Consider the following 18,183-nt stretch of genomic DNA (forward strand, 5'->3'; position numbering starts at 1 on the left):
TTTTTGGAGTGCAATAATTAGTCAGATGTCAAACACAAGTCCAATTGTGAAAAATACACATTACATGATGTACATCGATCACTATATTAATTATTATACCTGAAGATAATTCTGCTCATTTTATACTTTTCGTAAAAAAAAAAAATTATATATATATTTAAATAAATTGAAGAAAATTAAAGGTACCGAGAACGTGCCAATGCTTAATGGTCCTTTTCACCTTACAGCATCTTGTTTCACCTGGCTGGATATTTTGATTTACAGACTCTATAATTAGAACATGTGAGCCTTCAGTGATTCAATGACCCAAATTAATGAATTATCGCGAACTGCTAAAATGCAGCTATTTCGGGTTTGGGAAAGGCACACAAGAATTTGCAACCCTTTTCTTGGTAAACAATCTAACCATCGATCGACTAAAATATACCTTGCACTTGATGAAAATCCAAAGTTTTGGCTTAAACGACTAAGGCATCGCACACGGTTAGCCATCTCATCAGCGCCTAACTGCACGTCTCCCAAACTGCGAAGGTCGGCTTTGTTTTTATCGCAAGGGTTCGTAAATGGCTTTGATTTATGTACTTAATAGCTGCAGTATCGAAGTACTGTGAATGTCAATCATACGAAGCAATTTTAATCTTTACCATCTATGCTATTATAATTTCATCATCAGCGTGATTATTAATTTTGATTTCATAATTTACCATTTGGTGCGGATCTACATTTGACCTATTTTCGATAGTTTACTCCTGGAAACCGTACACAAAATGCAGGTATACGGAATTCTTTAGTGCTCTTCTTCTCCCTATTGTTTGCATAGACTTAATCTGATGGTAGAATGGTATTCAGTGGAATTATCAGTTATCCAGTAGATACAGAAACCTACTAAAGCATGATTTTATTGTGTAGATATATTTACTACAATTTAAGAAATTGTGTTGAATTTTTTTCAGCTTGTCTCAGTTTCTACGGCCTGTCAGTGCCACGGCAGTGCTTGACTTTATAGAACTTTAATCTTCTACGGCTGCAACTATGCGGTTATTTGTCTTCAGCTGACAGAAAATTTCCTTTGTTATTTGGCATCAAAATTTAAAGTTGAGTTTTTGCTTTATTATTTATTTATTTTTTTATTAAGGAGGGTTAACAGACCAGCTATCCAAAATGCCAGAAAACGCCCGTGTAGTCGTGTGCTACGGACCATATGAATCGTGTGGAGTTGTGGATCATAGAGAGGAGAGGTTACAAGGACTGCAGAGTAAGTGACATTGTGTGCCCATGTTATGTGTTTTTTTTTTCTTGTTTAACCTTTATTTTGATGAAAAGTAATTAGGATGTTTTTTACCGTTCCGATTGATGTGCATGCTCGCTTGATTAGTTTTTAATAATTTAACTCATTTCAGCTGTTCTAACTAGAGATGGCCATCAGGTAGACCTACAAAAGATGGCCGATCATAATACAGTACAACTCTATGTGAATGGGGAACTAATATTCACATGCAACATCAAAGATCTGGAATTTGGTAAACTACATTAAAAAATAATCTGGTGATGAAATTTTCATAAGATGAAAAATGATATTAATTCAAGTGAAAAAATAGATACCAAGTATCATGATTACTATTTCAACAGTAAAAATAGGAATGAAAGATTCATGTAAAACCCAGTGCTACAAATACAAATTTAATTCTTATTGCTTGCCATCACTGCACTGTATGCTGGTAAAGTAAATGCAACTGATGAATACTGCAGTTTGATCTTACATATTTTACAAAGATACCATATTTTTTCTCATTCAGGTGGAGATGGGCAGCTGGACAGTCTGTGTGCTCAGGCACTAGATGCAGTGAAGAAGGCATTTTAAATAGATCTGATGAGATCAAATATAATCACTCAAATAGTCTATTAATCAAACAATTAAGCTCAATCTTGATTGGACTAATAAAACGACGGTTAATGAGAAGCATGGACAAGTTCACAGTTATAGAAGTTATTAGTTTTCTTTGTCAAACTGATGATATTTTGGATAATACTTTTTTGAGGTGACAGGTTCGTCACATTCTTTTTTTTTTCACACAAATTGATAAACGTTTTAAGCAGTACGATTCCAGCTGTAGAAAACACTTAAAAGAATACATTGATGTTACAGAGATATATAGATTTACAACATAAATTTCATCTGAATAAACTTACAAAATATTAACACAGGTATAACTTTGTTTTATTCACTTTAATCTGTTGACTTGCAATACAGACAATGGTTTCTTAAACAACCCAGAAATACATCTTCCTTTAATGGTGCTTATTAAAATTGAAGACACGCCATTTCAGTCAAAATCACTACAGTGATCACTTCAATAATTTACCACAAATAAAATTAACACAAACTGACACAAACTTTAAACCTCATTTGATCATCATTCAATCATTTCTCCAGTTGGTGGTTTAATGACAATTACTAAATGCCAAGTCTTATAGAATTCAAGTCCATTTCAATGAGCGTATAACACACCTAGATCACATCTGTTCATAAGTGGCAGCCAGTGCCTCAGGCTTTGAAGTTTTAAAATCTATGATTGTTATACAATAACAAGTAATGGCATAGCAAATAGGCATTACCCTGAGGGGGCCAGCTATACAACATGCTCTCTGAAACAATAATCTGACCCTGTGCAACCACACTAATATATATTACTCTTCTACATGATATAAGTTATCTCTTTGGACTAACAGTATTTACCTGTTATTTAATTTAAGGAATAATTTAAAAACAGTTTTCTAACCAAGGAAAACTTGAGATTTGTTCAACATTCCTCTCCATCTAAATGGGCAAATCTTCTTACACAATGTATACTATAAATAGCTATAAATATGTTTAATAAATAAAGTCGAGATGCAAGTTGTTGTTTTTTCTCTTAAAATTGTGCGATTTGCAGGCTACACTTTGGAGATTACCATTTTTACTGGAATCTTAATTGTATGCAGTCTTTATGTATAAATAAAAAGATTCTGACGCTAAAAGTTTATCACCACTAAATAGCACTTTTGAGTGTTTAATGTCAGCCCTCGTAATTAATCGTTCAGCTCGAAAGCAGTTCTGAGGAAAACATTTCGCTCATCTTCATGCATTCTCTTGTTCCCACAAGCAGGTGAGGCAGCTGAAGGTCGCCCAATGTATCTGCAAAATAAAATTTAATAAACAAATAAATTTATAAAGTTTTTAATTAATCATCAAAGCTTTATCATACTGACCTATTATCTCTCTCATTGGGGATTTTCAAGTATGTGCATACATAAACTTTAGAAAAATGTGACATAATGCTTTTCAAAATACATATAACTTATACCATTAAGAACACATCGATTTTCTCTATCTGGGTGTTACTGAGAATTACAAATATCATATAATACATAAGCAACAGTGATAGAAGATAATGAAAGTTTGTATGAAGAAGAGTTTAAGCATATGTATGTATACTTTCTATATCTATTTCTGGTCTTACAATATCTGTAAATAGCTGATAACTATGACAGACAGTCCTGTGTCCTCATTTTAAAAGGTTGTCCACACTGTAAAAGTCATATTTATCATCTTCCCATACAGACCATCAAGTCTATCAATAAGAATAAAAACGTGTTATACTTTCTCCACTGTATGTCTTATAATCTTCATCAACTAGTCAGCGACTGTGGGAAGTAATCTAATAAACTGATTGCCCACCTGACTGCTCCTTTGTCCCTGCGTGTGGTCTTCCTCAGGACAGTGTCCAGACGGGGCTGGATGTAGGACCATGCCCCCTGGTTCTTGTGTTCTTCCTGCACCCAGCAAATCTTGGCACTGGAGTATTTATTACATTCTTCTTGGACCAGGTCAAATGGGAACGGGGAAATCTGGATGGAAAATGTGATGAAAATTAATGACATATAACAAAACTATTCCCAAAATATGAATATACTTTAATAGATACAGACCCAACTTGTGACTTTTATATAGAAATTTGAAAACAAGAAAATAAATAAATAAATAAATAAATAAATAAATAAATAAATAAATAAAATTTCAGTGTCTTTTATTTTCCAAAACTGGCAACAATTGTAATGAATCGAATGTAACTGTGAGGACAAGTCTGCCAACCTGTTCAATTCTGGCAATAGCAACTTTCTCATCAAGGTTATTGGCCTGTCTCTCCTTCACCAACTCATAGTACACTTTGCCAGTGCAGAACAGTAACTTCTCTACAGAAGTTGGGTCTTCCTGGGCGCCACCCTCTTCTGGGATCAGGCGCCTAAACTTGGTGCCCTCTATCATCTCATCGAATTTCGATCGGGCCATGGGATGACGCAAAAGGCTCTTAGGTGACATCATGATTAACTGCAAGCAGGAGGAAAACCACTAAGAAAAACTCGACAAACATGACTGTCAGTAATTGCTGATTATATATATTAATGAAATTATAAATTATTAATAACTGAACGAGAACATAGCATACCAAATAAGTGGAATTCAAAGGGCGATAACATTAGAAATTATTCAATCAACCCTTCCATCCATCAAATTGCTCTCTAATTCTAAATACCCCGATCAATTTTGATCCTTTTAAAAATCAAATAATTCTTTTTTTTTCACTTCCTTCCAATATGTAAACATACCGGCTTTCTGAAGGGCAAGTAGATCTGCCTCCTGATCACATGGAAGAGGTTGGCTGGAGTGGTGCAGTTCACCACTATCATGTTGATCTCGTGTAACTGCTGCATCACAAAGTCTGCATCTATTTTCTGAAATACAGAATATTGACATTTTGCTTTGTGAATAATTACAAATCCTAAACATAAGAATGCCATGTTCATGCTTGAGCACGATTAATCAAAGACAGATACAAAAAAGGTTTCTTTTTTGCAAATTGAACATCTAAATAAGTTCTTACAGTTTCAACACACGCAAATGTTCATAGTGTAAAATCAAAAGAACTTCGCACAATCACAATCAAGTGGCAGTTATAGCTGTTAAAGTAGACAGCAATAGTTGCAAATATACAGACAAGTAACATTAAAATAAAGCCATTCTCATTGCTCCATTTTAACACATACAGACACAAACAGTATCTGTATTCAAAATGTACTTACGGGAAACAAGTCTGAATCATCGTTGCACATCTGCAGGAATCTTTCCAAGCGAGCACTGGAGTGTTCAGGACCCTACAAGAGAATAAGTACATGAAAAATATGTGTGTGTGCGCGTGTGCATACATACATACATACATACATAAAACACAACTATCAACAGGAACAAACAAAACTGTACATACAAATATATGTATACATATATGGCTTTAAAAATTTTTTCCAACAAGAAAGACTTAGTTTGAATTCAACTGGAAGAACTGGTTTAAAATAGAAATCCAGAATATGAGAGTTGATGTGGCAAAGAAGTTGTCAAATCTGTTCCCTTGGGTACAGAACTGAAGTTGTACTGAATGTTTACTGATGGTTTTGCTCATCACAAGAGCATCATCAGGCTGTTGGGTATTGGTAACCTTGTGACAATATGTGTTTCGCTGATATTTGGTTCCAAAGTAAGCAATTACTATCACAAAAACATCAGTAAATACAATTTCTTCGAACCATGAACAATCTCACTGACATATGCTGGATGCTATTTAAGAAAGCGATGTATCCTTTGTATAAAAAAAAAAGTTTGCCTGAGCATAACTCCTCACCATTCCTTCCATGCCATGAGGCAAGAAAAGCACGATTCCCAGCTGTCTCATCCACTTGTCCTGGCCACTGCTGATGAACTGGTCTATGATGCACTGGGCGGTGTTGGCAAAGTCGCCAAATTGGGCCTCCCAAATGACCAGGGAGTTGGGGTTGGTCTGAGCATAACCTACTTCAAAACCTAAACACAGGGAGACCTTGGATGTTAAATGGTTCAAAATAAACAAGTTTGTAATATATTATATATATTTCTTTATTTTCTTTTTCTTTCATTTTCAAAATTCTGGGAGTTTTCATTTAGAACAAAATGCGAATGGAATTATTATAGCTGCTGATAATTGAGGCATTCAAAAACATATAATAATCTGCAATAGAAATAATAAATAAATAAATAAATAAATAAATAAATAAATAAATAAATAAATAAATAAAGCATAAGATATTTCATTTCACATCTAATTTACACAATATGATCTATTTTGTAATACCACTTCTTTAATTTAAACATATATATTTCTCTGAGAACATGGCATTTGAAAAAAAAAAAAAAAAAAAAAAAGACATTTTGACTTAAGAAATTAAAAACTGTGTGAAAAAGATCAAATTGAGTCTAATGGCCGATAACTTAGGTCAATTCAGTTGCAACTTTGACGTAGTGTTTAGTATGAGTTGCACTTACCTAGCACAGCGTATTCAGACAGAGAGCTGTTACAGACTGTGAAGTGGGCCTGGGAGTCATTCAGGTGGTTGAGGGGCACGTAAAATTTCTTATCACGATCCTGATCATGAATAACACTATGACGGTGGCTAGATTAGAAAACAAAATTACGTATTTGTTAGCTTTGGTGTGATAACCAATATCTTTCAATAAATATCTAAGGTTTGTTCTACACAATTAAAAAATCCTTAAACACATGCAGTGACGACAGTGAGAATTTCTCATTGTATAGTGCAAAAACCAAGCTCATGAACATTTTTCATTCTAATTCACATTGCTACAACCTTTTAAAGCAAAAATCTTTCCACAACTGACCATACTAAATGCCCACAATAACATGCTGTCAACAAAATAAGGTTTTTCTATAGAATTGTACCTGAATGTGCCTCTCTCTGAATCCTGGCCACTCAGCCTGACATGGTAGCCCTCCATGAGAAGGGAGCCGAGGGCTAGTTTCTCTCCCAGTGCCCAGTCTGCCATCTTTTCCTTCTCCATGTCACGTCCACTCTTTAGAATACGGAGAATACCTGACAATAAGCCAAAAGAAATGATAATTGTTATTATTTTTATAAATTTTCAATGTAAGCAGTCAGTCTTAAAGGGCATTTCTCCCTAAAATGTTCATACTCTAAACTGAGAAATTATCATACGCATTAATAAAATGCCTAACTTATGAAGAAAAATATTTCTATTAGCATCAATTTATCTGACAATTGAGCATAACACAAAAAGGAAGTGCAGCCTATCACAACCTAAAACGAAAATACACAATTACCTGGATGGACCTTAAACTCTTTATCTGGTGGTGGCGAGTTCACCACCTTTGCAATATGTTGGAGGGTTTTCAAATTAATGCCAGTTTCAGGTCTCTGCATTGGATCCTTATGCTCAAAAAAGTTCTTCCATGGTGAGTCTAGCCAGTCTCTGTTGTGCATGGCAGTTTCTTGCTTGGCCAGAACATTGCCTTCTTCAAGAATCTTCTGATACTTCTGTTCTTCAGCCTGGGGGTGAAATTTTACATGGATGTAGCACTGTTTTTTTTTGTTTTTTTTTTTTTTGTCATATGTCATTAAAAATATATTTATCAATTATAATTTATTTAAAGCAAAATATTTTCTCAGAACATCCTAAAAAGATGCCAGAGTGACCCCAATGAAAAAAAAACAAATAAATATATAGTTCATATAAGGAAAATACTTATAATCTACAAATATGCTCAGCAACTAGGGATGAATTTGTACTAAAGATTAAATACCTTAAGTTCTTCCTCAGTCACAACTCCAGTATTTAACAGATGCTGTGCATATTTCACCTTCACAGTGGTCTGCTGGTTAATCTTTTTGTACATCAAAGGCTGAGTGAACATTGGCTGGTCTATCTCATTGTGACCGTATCTACGATAACCCACCTGTATAGAAACAAATAAACAAACAACCTAGAAAACAGTTACGTGGTTTGATTAATCAGTTAGGAAACAAAGGCAATGACAATGAAACAAAAACATATTTTAATGATATTTACTGAAATAAAACTTGAAAACAAGAAAGAAATATTCACAACGACTTTTTTGAACAAACAATTGTGTTGCTCAGTGAAATTGCAAGAATTTGCAAGTATCAGTATATGCTTTATCCTATTTAAGGCCAAGTGGGCAGAAATTCACCAAGATGCTCTATGTTACTTAATTCTTCAACAATCATTACCTTTTAAATGAAATATCCTGATGTTCATCAAGCATAAGCTGGAAACTGTTATATTGAAGCAATAGGAAAATTTCACAAATACAATAATTTTATATTATATTTCACAAGCAAACTACATCCTTTAAATAATTCCTACCAAATCAATGACTACATCCTTTTGAAAGGTGGCTCTCCATTCAGCTGCGATTTTGCAAGCGTAGTTCACATCTTCTGGGTAGTCTGCATTCACGTGGAAGATAGGAGCATTCACGACCCGCGCTACATCGGTGGAATAGGGCGATGAACGGGACATACGGGGGTCAGTGGTGAAGCCAATCTGAATTTAGAAGTGGATTTGATTGGGTAAACGTATCAGAGATTAAAGTGAAAGTCGGGATGGGAGGGGCTGGGTCTAAATACAACACAAATATCTTTAAGATAAACGTGGAAGACTTTCATCTCTTATGTATTCAAACGGTCAAAATTCTTGGGGTTAATCTTTATCTTGAAAAGAGTAGAAATATTTTAATATCACACACACGTTCTAGGCAACAAGTAAGAAAATGATTACATATTATTACAAGGACCAATTACTCTGATGAGAAAATGAAAAGGATGTATACCTGTATGTAAATATGTTAAGAAAGCATTTCAAAACTAGTAACAGAACACGAGCTACTGTATTCCAGGTTGCAAATGAAGCACTTTCTCACTAGTGCATTTTTGGGGAGTGTGTTGACACTCTTTCAGACATGCTGAAAACTATTCAGAATGGTCAGACATTTGGACCGACAGAAATGAAAAATTTGCCGGACCGAATGGATTTTTGACAGACCAAAAATCACCCTATTTGTTTGAGACCGATACTACCAGTATTATTAGGGTAGCTTACTTTGTTTGTGAATGAGATAGGTTTGAAATGGAAAGCAAAAAACACTTTGGGTCCAATTTAATTTTATTGGTGAAGTATGCCGAATGATGACTGTAAATTCAAAATTGCAGCTCTTAAAACTCTTGTTGGTCCTCTGGACCAACCAAGTCCAATTTTTTACCGGTCCAGACAAATTTTGCCAGTCATGACTGATCGGACTGACAGTTTCAGCATGTCTGCTCTTTTCTTTTTGTCATTAATATGGAAGAAACTTCCCTTTCATGCTCATCTTGCATGAAAAAAGTAATAATAATAATGAAAATAAATAAATAAATAAAGTCTTCCCGCCCCCCTGGTACCTACCTGGTTGTTGACCACCACATGTATGGTGCCATGGGTGGTGTAGGCGGGAAGGTCACTCAAGTGGAACGTCTCATAGACCACCCCCTGGCCAGCAAATGCAGCATCTCCATGCATCAGTATACTCATCACCTAAAAGGGTATCACCAATAGTGCTTTCTCTCAAAATATTTTGTACTGGATATCATATATCTATAGATGGGAACTTTTTTATGTTTTGTTAAAAAAGGCATTGAAGTACATGTTCACTGAGATGAATGTCACACAGTGGCAGGACAACTGCTTCCTATAATTTATGGTCAGTGATTTTTTTCCAACCACCTAACCCTTGTCATGTTTGTGCTATATAATAAAGGCAACAAAATTGGAATCAAAGTCACAGAATAAATTGAGCAAACTCACAAAAGTGGTGGAAGTAAGCAACAATAACTCAGATGATAACCCCTTTTCCTCAGTTCTACATTTTGTGAGGCACTTTACTTGCATTTCCCTCATCCAAACACTGATTTTACCTTCTTCCCTTGCTTGTCTCCCCTGTAATACTGTTCCGCTCTAGTTTTGCCCTGAACAACAGGACCGACAGCCTCCAAATGGGAGGGGTTGGCGCAAACGGCAATCTTGACCTGCTTATTGGTCATCCTGTTCTCCCTCTCTACAAAGGTCCCCAAGTGATACTTCACATCACCGGAACCTTCTTCAGCTGGTTTGATGTTGGAGTGAAACTGGCAGATGATCTTTGCCAGTGGTTTGCGGCACACATTGGCCAGGACATTTAATCGACCCCTGTTGGTTAAAAGATATATTAATGTATAGATTTTGATACTGATATTAAGTCACTATGACAGTTTCTACAGTAAACGGCTTTGTTAGAGTTTGTCTATACATTTCAGGGAACAGGTGATTTTGGCCGTTATCAGTAATGTATTGATTTTAATACAGATATTATAAAAGTCACAAATACAGTTTCCACAGTAAACGCCTTTGTAAGAATTAATGTTTTCCAACATTTTTGTACGTTTCAGTGAACAGGTGATTTTGGCTGGTGATCAGTAAAACCAGCAATGTAACTAAGTGTTTAACACAGCAGATGAAATTCTTCACTAATGATAACATTTGATAATCACATCATCACAATCAGACAATTTCTTCTCATTTTCCCATGACTTCACTTGTAAACACTCACTGTAGTAAACGTCCACTTTACCCATCACACATGTATAAAAACATACCTATGAGGCATTCCTACGATGAAGGTGTCCACCCCTAAATCACTGGACACATCAATAATTGTCTTAAGACCAGGGATCAACACTTCACAGCCTTCCAGTCCAAAACGTTTCTCTGAAGGCCACTTCTTGGCAAAAAATTCCTCTAATCTGAAAATATGCAAATGTAATGTCAGTAAAGAAATATCATTCAAATTATTGAAATATTGTGGTTTGCCTTAAAAACCTACACACCATCAGGTGTAGGGACATTAATTTTTTTTATATGGAAATCCATGTACTGTAGTGAGCAGCTAAATTCTAGTACTCGCAAAATGAATGAATAAAAAAGAAAATCCACACAAAGAAAAAGAAATGAGTTCTGTTTACACACGGCACACTTCTAGAAGTTACATTGAACGAAACACATCATTTATGGTAAGATCTGTATACATTTCTATTGACCTTGCTGAGAAAAACAAAACAGGTATTTATATATATTTGATTTCCAAAATAACACAGTCCTGTGTGTGTGCCTAGGTACATATGAGGAGAAAACATGGTTCATATTACCCTTCAGCACGTATAAGTCTTGCCAGGAGGAGTTTCTTTTCCTCAGTGGTGCTCTCTTTAATGCCTGGGGTTTCAAACTTCTCCCTCAGCCAGTCACATTGTTCCACATTGTTGATGTGCATGTACTCTATGCCTATTGTGCCACAGTAGATACTCTAAAAACATTCAAAACATGAATATTACAAATGAGAGAATGTGAATATATAATTATACATGGCATCAGCATTTGTAATTTCAAAGAATTGCTGTTTGCAATTGTAGAAATTAATTGCACTGAAGGTGACTTCAGAGTAGCACACATAAATAAGATGGCAGCAAACGGTATTAATTCTATTAATAAGTCTGTAATGAAGCTGTCAACTAGATGTAAACACCTTGGCCATCTTTCAAGTTGGTAAAAATTCATGAAAACCAATCAAACAATGAACAAAATCACATGTCAACCAGACTGTAGCAGCAACCATTATGCTCCAGTGTCTGCTTGTACAAATGTTCATAGTAATAACCTTTTAAAAGAAAACATTTACCTTCATTCGATTTAAAATTTCTGCACCTTGAAGCTTTGCCTCTTGGCCACCTACAGCAGTCACTGGTGGCAGAATATATTCTTTATCCAGATCTTTCTCACCTAAGTTCACAGAAATAGTTATTCATCATGTCTATCACAGTAATGACTCAGAAACATATGACTAGCATCTGACATTCTGCATAAAATTGAAAATATCTTATTTAATAAATTAATAATAAATCAATTCACAGTGCTTGTAAATTCTAACTTAAAAGCAAACAAAGGAGTGAGTATTTGTAGCTTACAACAAATAACAAAATTTTCTAAACTTCCCACTTCTATAAATATTTCACCCTGCTATTTAAAACATTAACTGAAAAAGCAAAATTTCCAACCACAAACTGCAAGCATTCTACTTCTTAGAGTCCTGCCATGAACACATTATATAAAATGATTCCACAATAAACGCAAAACAAAGATACTGCTATATCAACTGCATTCAATTCTTAAAAAAAAAAACATTTTACTTAACTCTCTGCAAAAGTGTAATGTTACTGGACTATTTGTAGCACACCAAATGCCATCAACAACTTCTCGAGCAAGTATTAATCCATTCATACTTGACAGCATCAGAGAACCAGTGTATTTTGACAGATTATATGAGTGATGGTACAAAGCTTAATAATGGCAAATTTTCCCTCGAGTTGTGACATCTTTAGACTGGGTTCCCATACCTACATCAATCTAACAGGATTGATCTATCTCCAAGGGGTTTTCTCCCTAAATTGCTTTCAGCTTAAGCAGCTTAGATGTCTGGCACACCTACTGAAGCTGCTAAACGATAATTTATTACCCCCTAGCAGCTTCAGTAGGAGCGTCAGACATCAAAGCTGCTTAAGTTAAAATTTAATGAGAATCCCCTTGGAGATAGATCGATCTACAATTAGTATGATAGGGTCTGGGAATGGCCCCTAAGACTGGACTGGAAATGAGTCCATTAAACATTTGGTGCTGTACACTTATGACATTTACAGCCACTGATACATATTTTAAAAAACTTAATAAGAGAATAGAACCAAAGGGAAAGAAATTTAAGTATGAAAGATAGAGGCAGGAAGTGACAGTAGAGCAAGATTTACATGTAGGATGGCACAAGAGAATTCTTACCAATATCAAACAGTTGAAGAGCCAAACCCAACTGCTCCTCAGATACATGGCCAGAACCTATTTCTAGAGGATCTAACTGGCTGTTTAGGTGACCACGAACCTACAAGGAATGGGTGGAATATTCACAAACAAACAGAAATGCATGCAAGTAAAGCAACTCTGACAGGCAGACTGGCAAAGGGTGACATATATACACATACCACATTTATCACCAATATGAGAATTTCCCTCTCAAGCATATTAGCTGCAAAGCTGTATGCGTAATGCTATCCTGCCTTTCATTGAGTTTGTAGTTTGTCAAAACAAACACAGTTTGTGCTCAGATTCTTTAACTCATTTAGGTCTGTGCCTGGCTTAAAGAGCAAGCTACCATCATAGAAAGTCATGAGTCAAAATGCAGCCAGTTCTGAAAAGAATTTTGCTTTGATCTTGATCTTAACAACCTGCAAACAAATGATGCTGCTGATGCAATAAAATCATATTTATGATTAGCAATGTTAGTATAACTCATTTTCCTTTCAATTTTCCCACACAAAACAAAGAAGAAAGGGTGACAATATTGTTAGAGGTGTGAGATGGGTGCTCAAACAGGTATGCAACACCAAATAGCAATGTCTGGTGGAAAAGTAAATGTTCAATGGTAAATATATTAGTCACAATAACTACATAAGTTATGGATGACATGACAAAATCTATAGAGTTATATCAGTTAGGTCAGGCAAACCTGGTTTGACAAAGAAAACTGGTTTTAAAGTAGGTCAAATTCACTTTTTTTATAATTCAACATTAAGTATTGGGAAAAATATATATAACTTTTAGAAAAAAAAAGAAATCTCCAAGATTTTGATGAAACATTGTAAAATTAAGATGCCAAAATAATAAAGTGGGTTGAGCCTGTTTCAACAGACATTGGAACTTAGGCATGGCTGATTACAAAACAAAATTTACAACAGGCAAAAAGACACTGAAATGAAAATATGAAGTTCTCAATAACACAAAATGGAACACTGATGTCTTTTGCAATATTGTTCCAGATAAATATCCATGAGAGTTCCTTGCCTTTCTAGGCAAATTCTGTACCAAGATCAACAGCAATTTATGTGCAAATGAGACAATTCCATTTTTGCCAAGATGATGCTAAACATGGCTGCATTCACAAATAGCATTGTTTCAGGCTAAATATCAACTATATAATTTGAAGTCACATCAATAAAGATTTTATAGAAATTTCTCTGCGCACTGGCCTGGATTACAGAGAGATAACAATTTTTAAACTCAAAATGTGCGTATGTCTGATGGCATATCAAATGACATATTTCGGTCAGGTCTTAAACAGCCCTATGTGTGAACACAGCTTCACCTATTCCTCTCTTGGAAAATCAATACCTAGAACAAGTTTTCAGAGCAAATATCTCCCTCCCCAAGAACCTACCAAACCCATAATTTTCCAGAATCAAGCCTTCAGGAATACTGAAATCAAGGTCAGCAGCCAGAATTCCCAGAGGATCCAAATCTGCAATGTTATGCCCATGGACCTAGGGATTGGAGATTAGTAGAACATTAGTGGAGATTATTCTCTGTGATGGAAAGGGATAGAGACAAAGCTTGCAATCGTTTTTTGTTACTTCAGAAAATAGTTGCGTTTACATATTGAATGAACAGGCTTTAGAAGAGAGGTGTTGCATGTACAGAAAGAGGAAAAACACCAAGAGAGACAAGACCATATGAAGTTGATTTGAAAATGAAAAACAAATAGTGAAACAACATTCTGATGTTCTACCAGGGTAGAAGTAAAAACATGTAACAAATAAAAATCTTACAATTTTCCTCGTCTCTGTATACAAAAATACAGAAAAAAAAAAGCAAATGCAGATAAAGTTTGTAATAAATCTAAATATCAAAATTACACCCCGATGACTTCACAACTTGTAATTATCTGGAATACTGTGAGGCCCCTACAGGCCAGATGTGTTCTTGTAATTCACTTTATATTTATATTAAGCATAAGACACACAAACACATGATTAAGTTGACAATGCAGACAATATGTCAATTCAGGAAAAGCCATGAAATTGAAAGGGGCATATTACAAAGTAAACAGATGATGTAGACCACTGTGATGTCTATCTAGAAAGGTTTTACTTGAATAATGGTGTAATTAAACCAGGGCCCCGTATCTCGAAAGCATCGTGTATTGCGATAATATATCAAAAAGAGGCTACAGTTTATAATATGGGACAAGTAATGGAATCGAGACGCTTGCGCACGTGCGCAACATAGCGAAGCTTACGAGATACGGGGCCCAGGTCTGCAAGTATCTGCAATAGCATCAGGAACGATAAACAGTTGATTCACATTTTTGTCTGGAAAGAGCTGAAAATTGAACTGCATTAGAGTAATATTACAAAGCGGGAACCACAAAATGACACACACACACACACACACACACACACACACACACACACACACACACACACACACACACAGAGTGAGCACTGTACCTTTTCCCATATTGTATATTTACACAAAAGATAAGTATGCTAAATAAGTATGATCTCCAACGTTGTGGTCATTTCCCGTGGTATGTATGGCAAAAGGTTACGACCACCTGTCCGAGCTGTCTTTTATCTGACCTAGTTTCCATCCAAATGTATGATATGTACATTTATTTAGCTTACACTGAAATAGAGCTTAAAAAAACCAACGCCAGTACTTCATGTTAACTTGGCAGAGAATAGATATGGATAGGAGGACAAATATTGAAAAGAAAAGACATTTCATAGGGCAGATTCAGAACAAGTTGATCCACAACGTTATACAATAAAATGATATAAGAAGACACAATAATTTAAAACTGTGGCCTAGGCCCACAAATATATACATGATTCATTACTTTTAGTTCACAACAGATACCATTTATAATATATACATTGAAAATAACAGCCATTCTTCGCAAACAATAACAATACTAATGACAACAACAATAGTCATTTATTTACCTGGTAGGCTCTGATCAACCTTTGAATATTTTGGTGTTGTATGATATCAAGTTCTGTTTCAGCCCTGGAGGTAGGGGCTGCTGTCGCCGTTGACGTGGGAACACTTAAGGAGCTGCTTATGGACGGGGGTGGCTGGTATATGAAATCATTGGAGAAGTACGCATCCCACGACTGAAATGTCACATGACAATCTTGAATAAGCCAGGAACAACATATCAGCAAGACACTAATGGTACATGGGGAATTGTTGGCAAAGTCTTTGCATCTCAGGACTGCAATATTATTAAATATACAAAATAGATAGCAATCAAGTGGAATTATTAAGCAGTATAAAATAAGAAAATTGTTAGAAAAATGTTAATTATAGGATTTAGTTTGTTTCATACTGCAGTATTTAAATGCTATGTGAAAAAATAAATACTAGTACACATTCCCAATAATGATTTTCTCTTCTTTTTTTAAGACTTTTGAAAATATATTGGTCAAAAGGAGTGAAAAGGTTATCTTAGGTAAGAGTTGATTTCTAAAGTGGCAGATAAGAAAAAAGTTGTTACTATGAACCTCCATATTATTTTTTTCACATGGCATTACAATGCTGCCACAATTTCAAAATTATGCACTGCAAATTTCAATATTTGATGTGTCATAACTGAGGCCATTTTTATCTTGTCAGATCTTTTTGACACTGATATGCCCTGAGGTTTAGTAACATGATAATGTGATTAAGATGATTCTACGACAATTCCCCCCTGGACAATTCCCACTTTTCCTAACAGTGGCCACTGTTTAAATTATAGCTATCTCTAATGTTGACATGCATTTCATGACTGCCTCAGGAAGTAGAATACTTAATCATGACTTAATATTTCCTCCATGTCAAAATATGGCCAACCCATATAAAAGTAATCCTCTAAAGATCTCCCGGCCGTCCACACGTGCCAGGCCTGCGGTTAAATCTGTCAAAATCAGTAAGACTACTTCACTGGTATGGGATATTTATGGTTAAAATGCAAGTCTCGGGTGGTTTAAGCTATTTTATGCATGTTCTGTTATTTATGTCTTAGATAATGATAATTTATCAAAAGAAAAAAAAAAAGACTTTATGATTTAAAAGTGTATAAATATACACCAAGGGTATTGCCAATTAACAGGTAATGGGCATGTTATTAGCTATTCATTTCTTACACACATCACAGTTTCACTGTCAAATAATATCTGTCTAAGTTGTGTAGAACTTTATCATTTCCAATGCTTCTGTTGCATGGCGGCTTAAATCTAAGAATGAGCTGCTGTTGCAATACCTTTTCCATAAATGGCATATTCCATCCACATAAGAGCATTAGTCCCAGAATTTTTTAAAATAACTAAAGCTCTCACGCCATCTATCTGAGATGACCTCAGCAGTAATTTCGACCCCTTTCTTTTTCTTTCTGAAAATGGATAAATGGCAAAGTATCCGGATATCAACTCAACTCTTGCTATGTTAGTTGATGCCAAGAAAAATAACTGGTGTGGTATGATTTAAAATGTGTTTGCATCCATTAACAATACCTTATGGACACTATTTGGGTCTCTCTTCCATGCCTCATACATTTCCTCTTCATAAACTGAGGAGGTTCCATTTAGAAATGAATGTTTCGTTACTGCATTCCTCTTAGATAAAATTACTGCTGTGCATTCTGGAGTGCCTGCACTTGCCAACACTCTGGCTGTCCAAGGTTGGGCACACACGGCTAAAGTCTTTATACGATACATGATGGTAGGATGTTAACTCAACAAATCATATGAGAACGTGAGCTGTGTAGTCTGTAATAAGAGATGGTTTGGGCTTTGGTAAGCCAGCTTGATAGCTTCTCCCACGATTCTCAGTTGTTGCTTAACACTTGTGCCTAAGTAACTTGTTTTTCGCTGTGTGTGTGTCTAACAGCCAACCGGCAGTTTCGTCAGCTTCAGATCCTGGAGAGTGACACAACACTCCACTGTGCAAGAACTCTTCAGCTGCAGAGGTCAAGAAGGTAAGACGACAACAGTGTTTTTTTAGGCTGAAATAATAAATAGAAACACCAAATTAAACAATAGTGGTGTTAAGTACGATTCTTTTTTGCTATGAAATTAAACTTATGAGAGATATTACAACGATTTAAAGACACTCCTGAATAATATTCACCTTGTACGTTAGTCAGTAGGTTGTCTGTCCTGAGCTGAAGTTTCACTTCCGGTGCTATGACGTCATAATCACTAACAGATATTAGCTTTCTATTGGATAATCATTGAACATATAACCAATGCACGTCGGCCTTACAAATGAAGTAGGGTAGAAAAATAAAGTGGGAACTTGGAACAGAGTTTTTCGTGGAATACTGGGGGCTCTTCTGTGAAGGCTGTATT

General features: G+C 35.4%; 3 protein-coding genes across 5 annotated transcripts in view; 1 reads left to right on the forward strand and 2 right to left on the reverse strand.

Annotated features, from left to right (window-relative positions):
* LOC106160420 (NFU1 iron-sulfur cluster scaffold homolog, mitochondrial) overlaps positions 1 to 600 on the reverse strand; it is an 8,800-nt gene extending 8,200 nt beyond the window's left edge. The window contains exon 1 of the mRNA XM_087007156.1: positions 428 to 600. Within this exon, the coding sequence (XP_086863282.1) occupies positions 428 to 492 (65 nt within the window). The 5' untranslated portion in view covers positions 493 to 600. The remainder of the gene's footprint in view (positions 1 to 427) is intronic.
* On the forward strand, positions 388 to 2,204 carry LOC106160414 (UPF0728 protein). 2 transcript variants are annotated; one of them, XM_087007157.1, is made up of 4 exons: positions 388 to 555; positions 1,136 to 1,255; positions 1,401 to 1,520; positions 1,797 to 2,204. In XM_087007157.1, exons 2-4 carry the CDS (start codon positions 1,162 to 1,164, stop codon positions 1,859 to 1,861), a joined length of 279 nt encoding a protein of 92 aa, XP_086863283.1. In that variant the 5' UTR covers positions 388 to 555; positions 1,136 to 1,161; the 3' UTR covers positions 1,862 to 2,204. The 2 variants fall into 2 exon arrangements, with proteins under 2 accessions (XP_086863283.1, XP_013392463.1); XM_013537009.2 differs by lacking the exon at positions 388 to 555 and adding an exon at positions 743 to 773.
* Positions 2,197 to 18,097, reverse strand: LOC106160412 (2-oxoglutarate dehydrogenase complex component E1-like). Of its 2 annotated transcripts, none has more exons than XM_013537006.2 (20): positions 17,963 to 18,097; positions 17,347 to 17,837; positions 15,796 to 15,966; positions 12,797 to 12,896; positions 11,649 to 11,749; positions 11,122 to 11,276; positions 10,573 to 10,719; positions 9,856 to 10,126; positions 9,347 to 9,475; positions 8,270 to 8,449; positions 7,686 to 7,838; positions 7,206 to 7,431; positions 6,807 to 6,957; positions 6,392 to 6,519; positions 5,715 to 5,893; positions 5,122 to 5,193; positions 4,648 to 4,773; positions 4,133 to 4,369; positions 3,719 to 3,888; positions 2,197 to 3,175 (listed from the first exon to the last, which is right to left on the reverse strand). In XM_013537006.2, the coding sequence occupies exons 2-20, from the start codon at positions 17,548 to 17,550 to the stop codon at positions 3,070 to 3,072; spliced, it is 3,006 nt and encodes a 1,001-aa protein (XP_013392460.1). In that variant the 5' UTR covers positions 17,551 to 17,837; positions 17,963 to 18,097; the 3' UTR covers positions 2,197 to 3,069. The 2 variants fall into 2 exon arrangements, with proteins under 2 accessions (XP_013392460.1, XP_013392462.2); XM_013537008.3 differs by lacking the exon at positions 12,797 to 12,896 and adding an exon at positions 14,229 to 14,331.
* Positions 18,098 to 18,183: the final 86 nt, after the last annotated feature.

This window comes from Lingula anatina, chromosome 2 (genome assembly GCF_051362555.1).
Source record: "Lingula anatina isolate TDL-2025a chromosome 2, LinAna3.0, whole genome shotgun sequence".
Taxonomy (NCBI): Eukaryota; Metazoa; Brachiopoda; class Lingulata; order Lingulida; family Lingulidae; genus Lingula; species Lingula anatina.

Bases quoted from the DNA above. Each gene is read 5' to 3' on its own strand.
- LOC106160412 (XM_013537008.3), bottom strand. From the start codon at position 17,550: ATGTATCGTATAAAGACTTTAGCCGTGTGTGCCCAACCTTGGACAGCC. The intron at 11,277-11,648 runs GTAAATGTTTTC...GAATGTTTTTAG, and splicing joins AAATTTTAAATCGAATGAAG to AGTATCTACTGTGGCACAAT. The intron at 6,958-7,205 runs GTAATTGTGTAT...GCTTATTGTCAG, and splicing joins AGAGTTTAAGGTCCATCCAG to GTATTCTCCGTATTCTAAAG.
- LOC106160414 (XM_087007157.1), top strand. From the start codon at position 1,162: ATGCCAGAAAACGCCCGTGTAGTCGTGTGCTACGGACCATATGAATCG. The intron at 1,256-1,400 runs GTAAGTGACATT...AACTCATTTCAG, and splicing joins GAGGTTACAAGGACTGCAGA to CTGTTCTAACTAGAGATGGC. The intron at 1,521-1,796 runs GTAAACTACATT...TTTCTCATTCAG, and splicing joins CATCAAAGATCTGGAATTTG to GTGGAGATGGGCAGCTGGAC.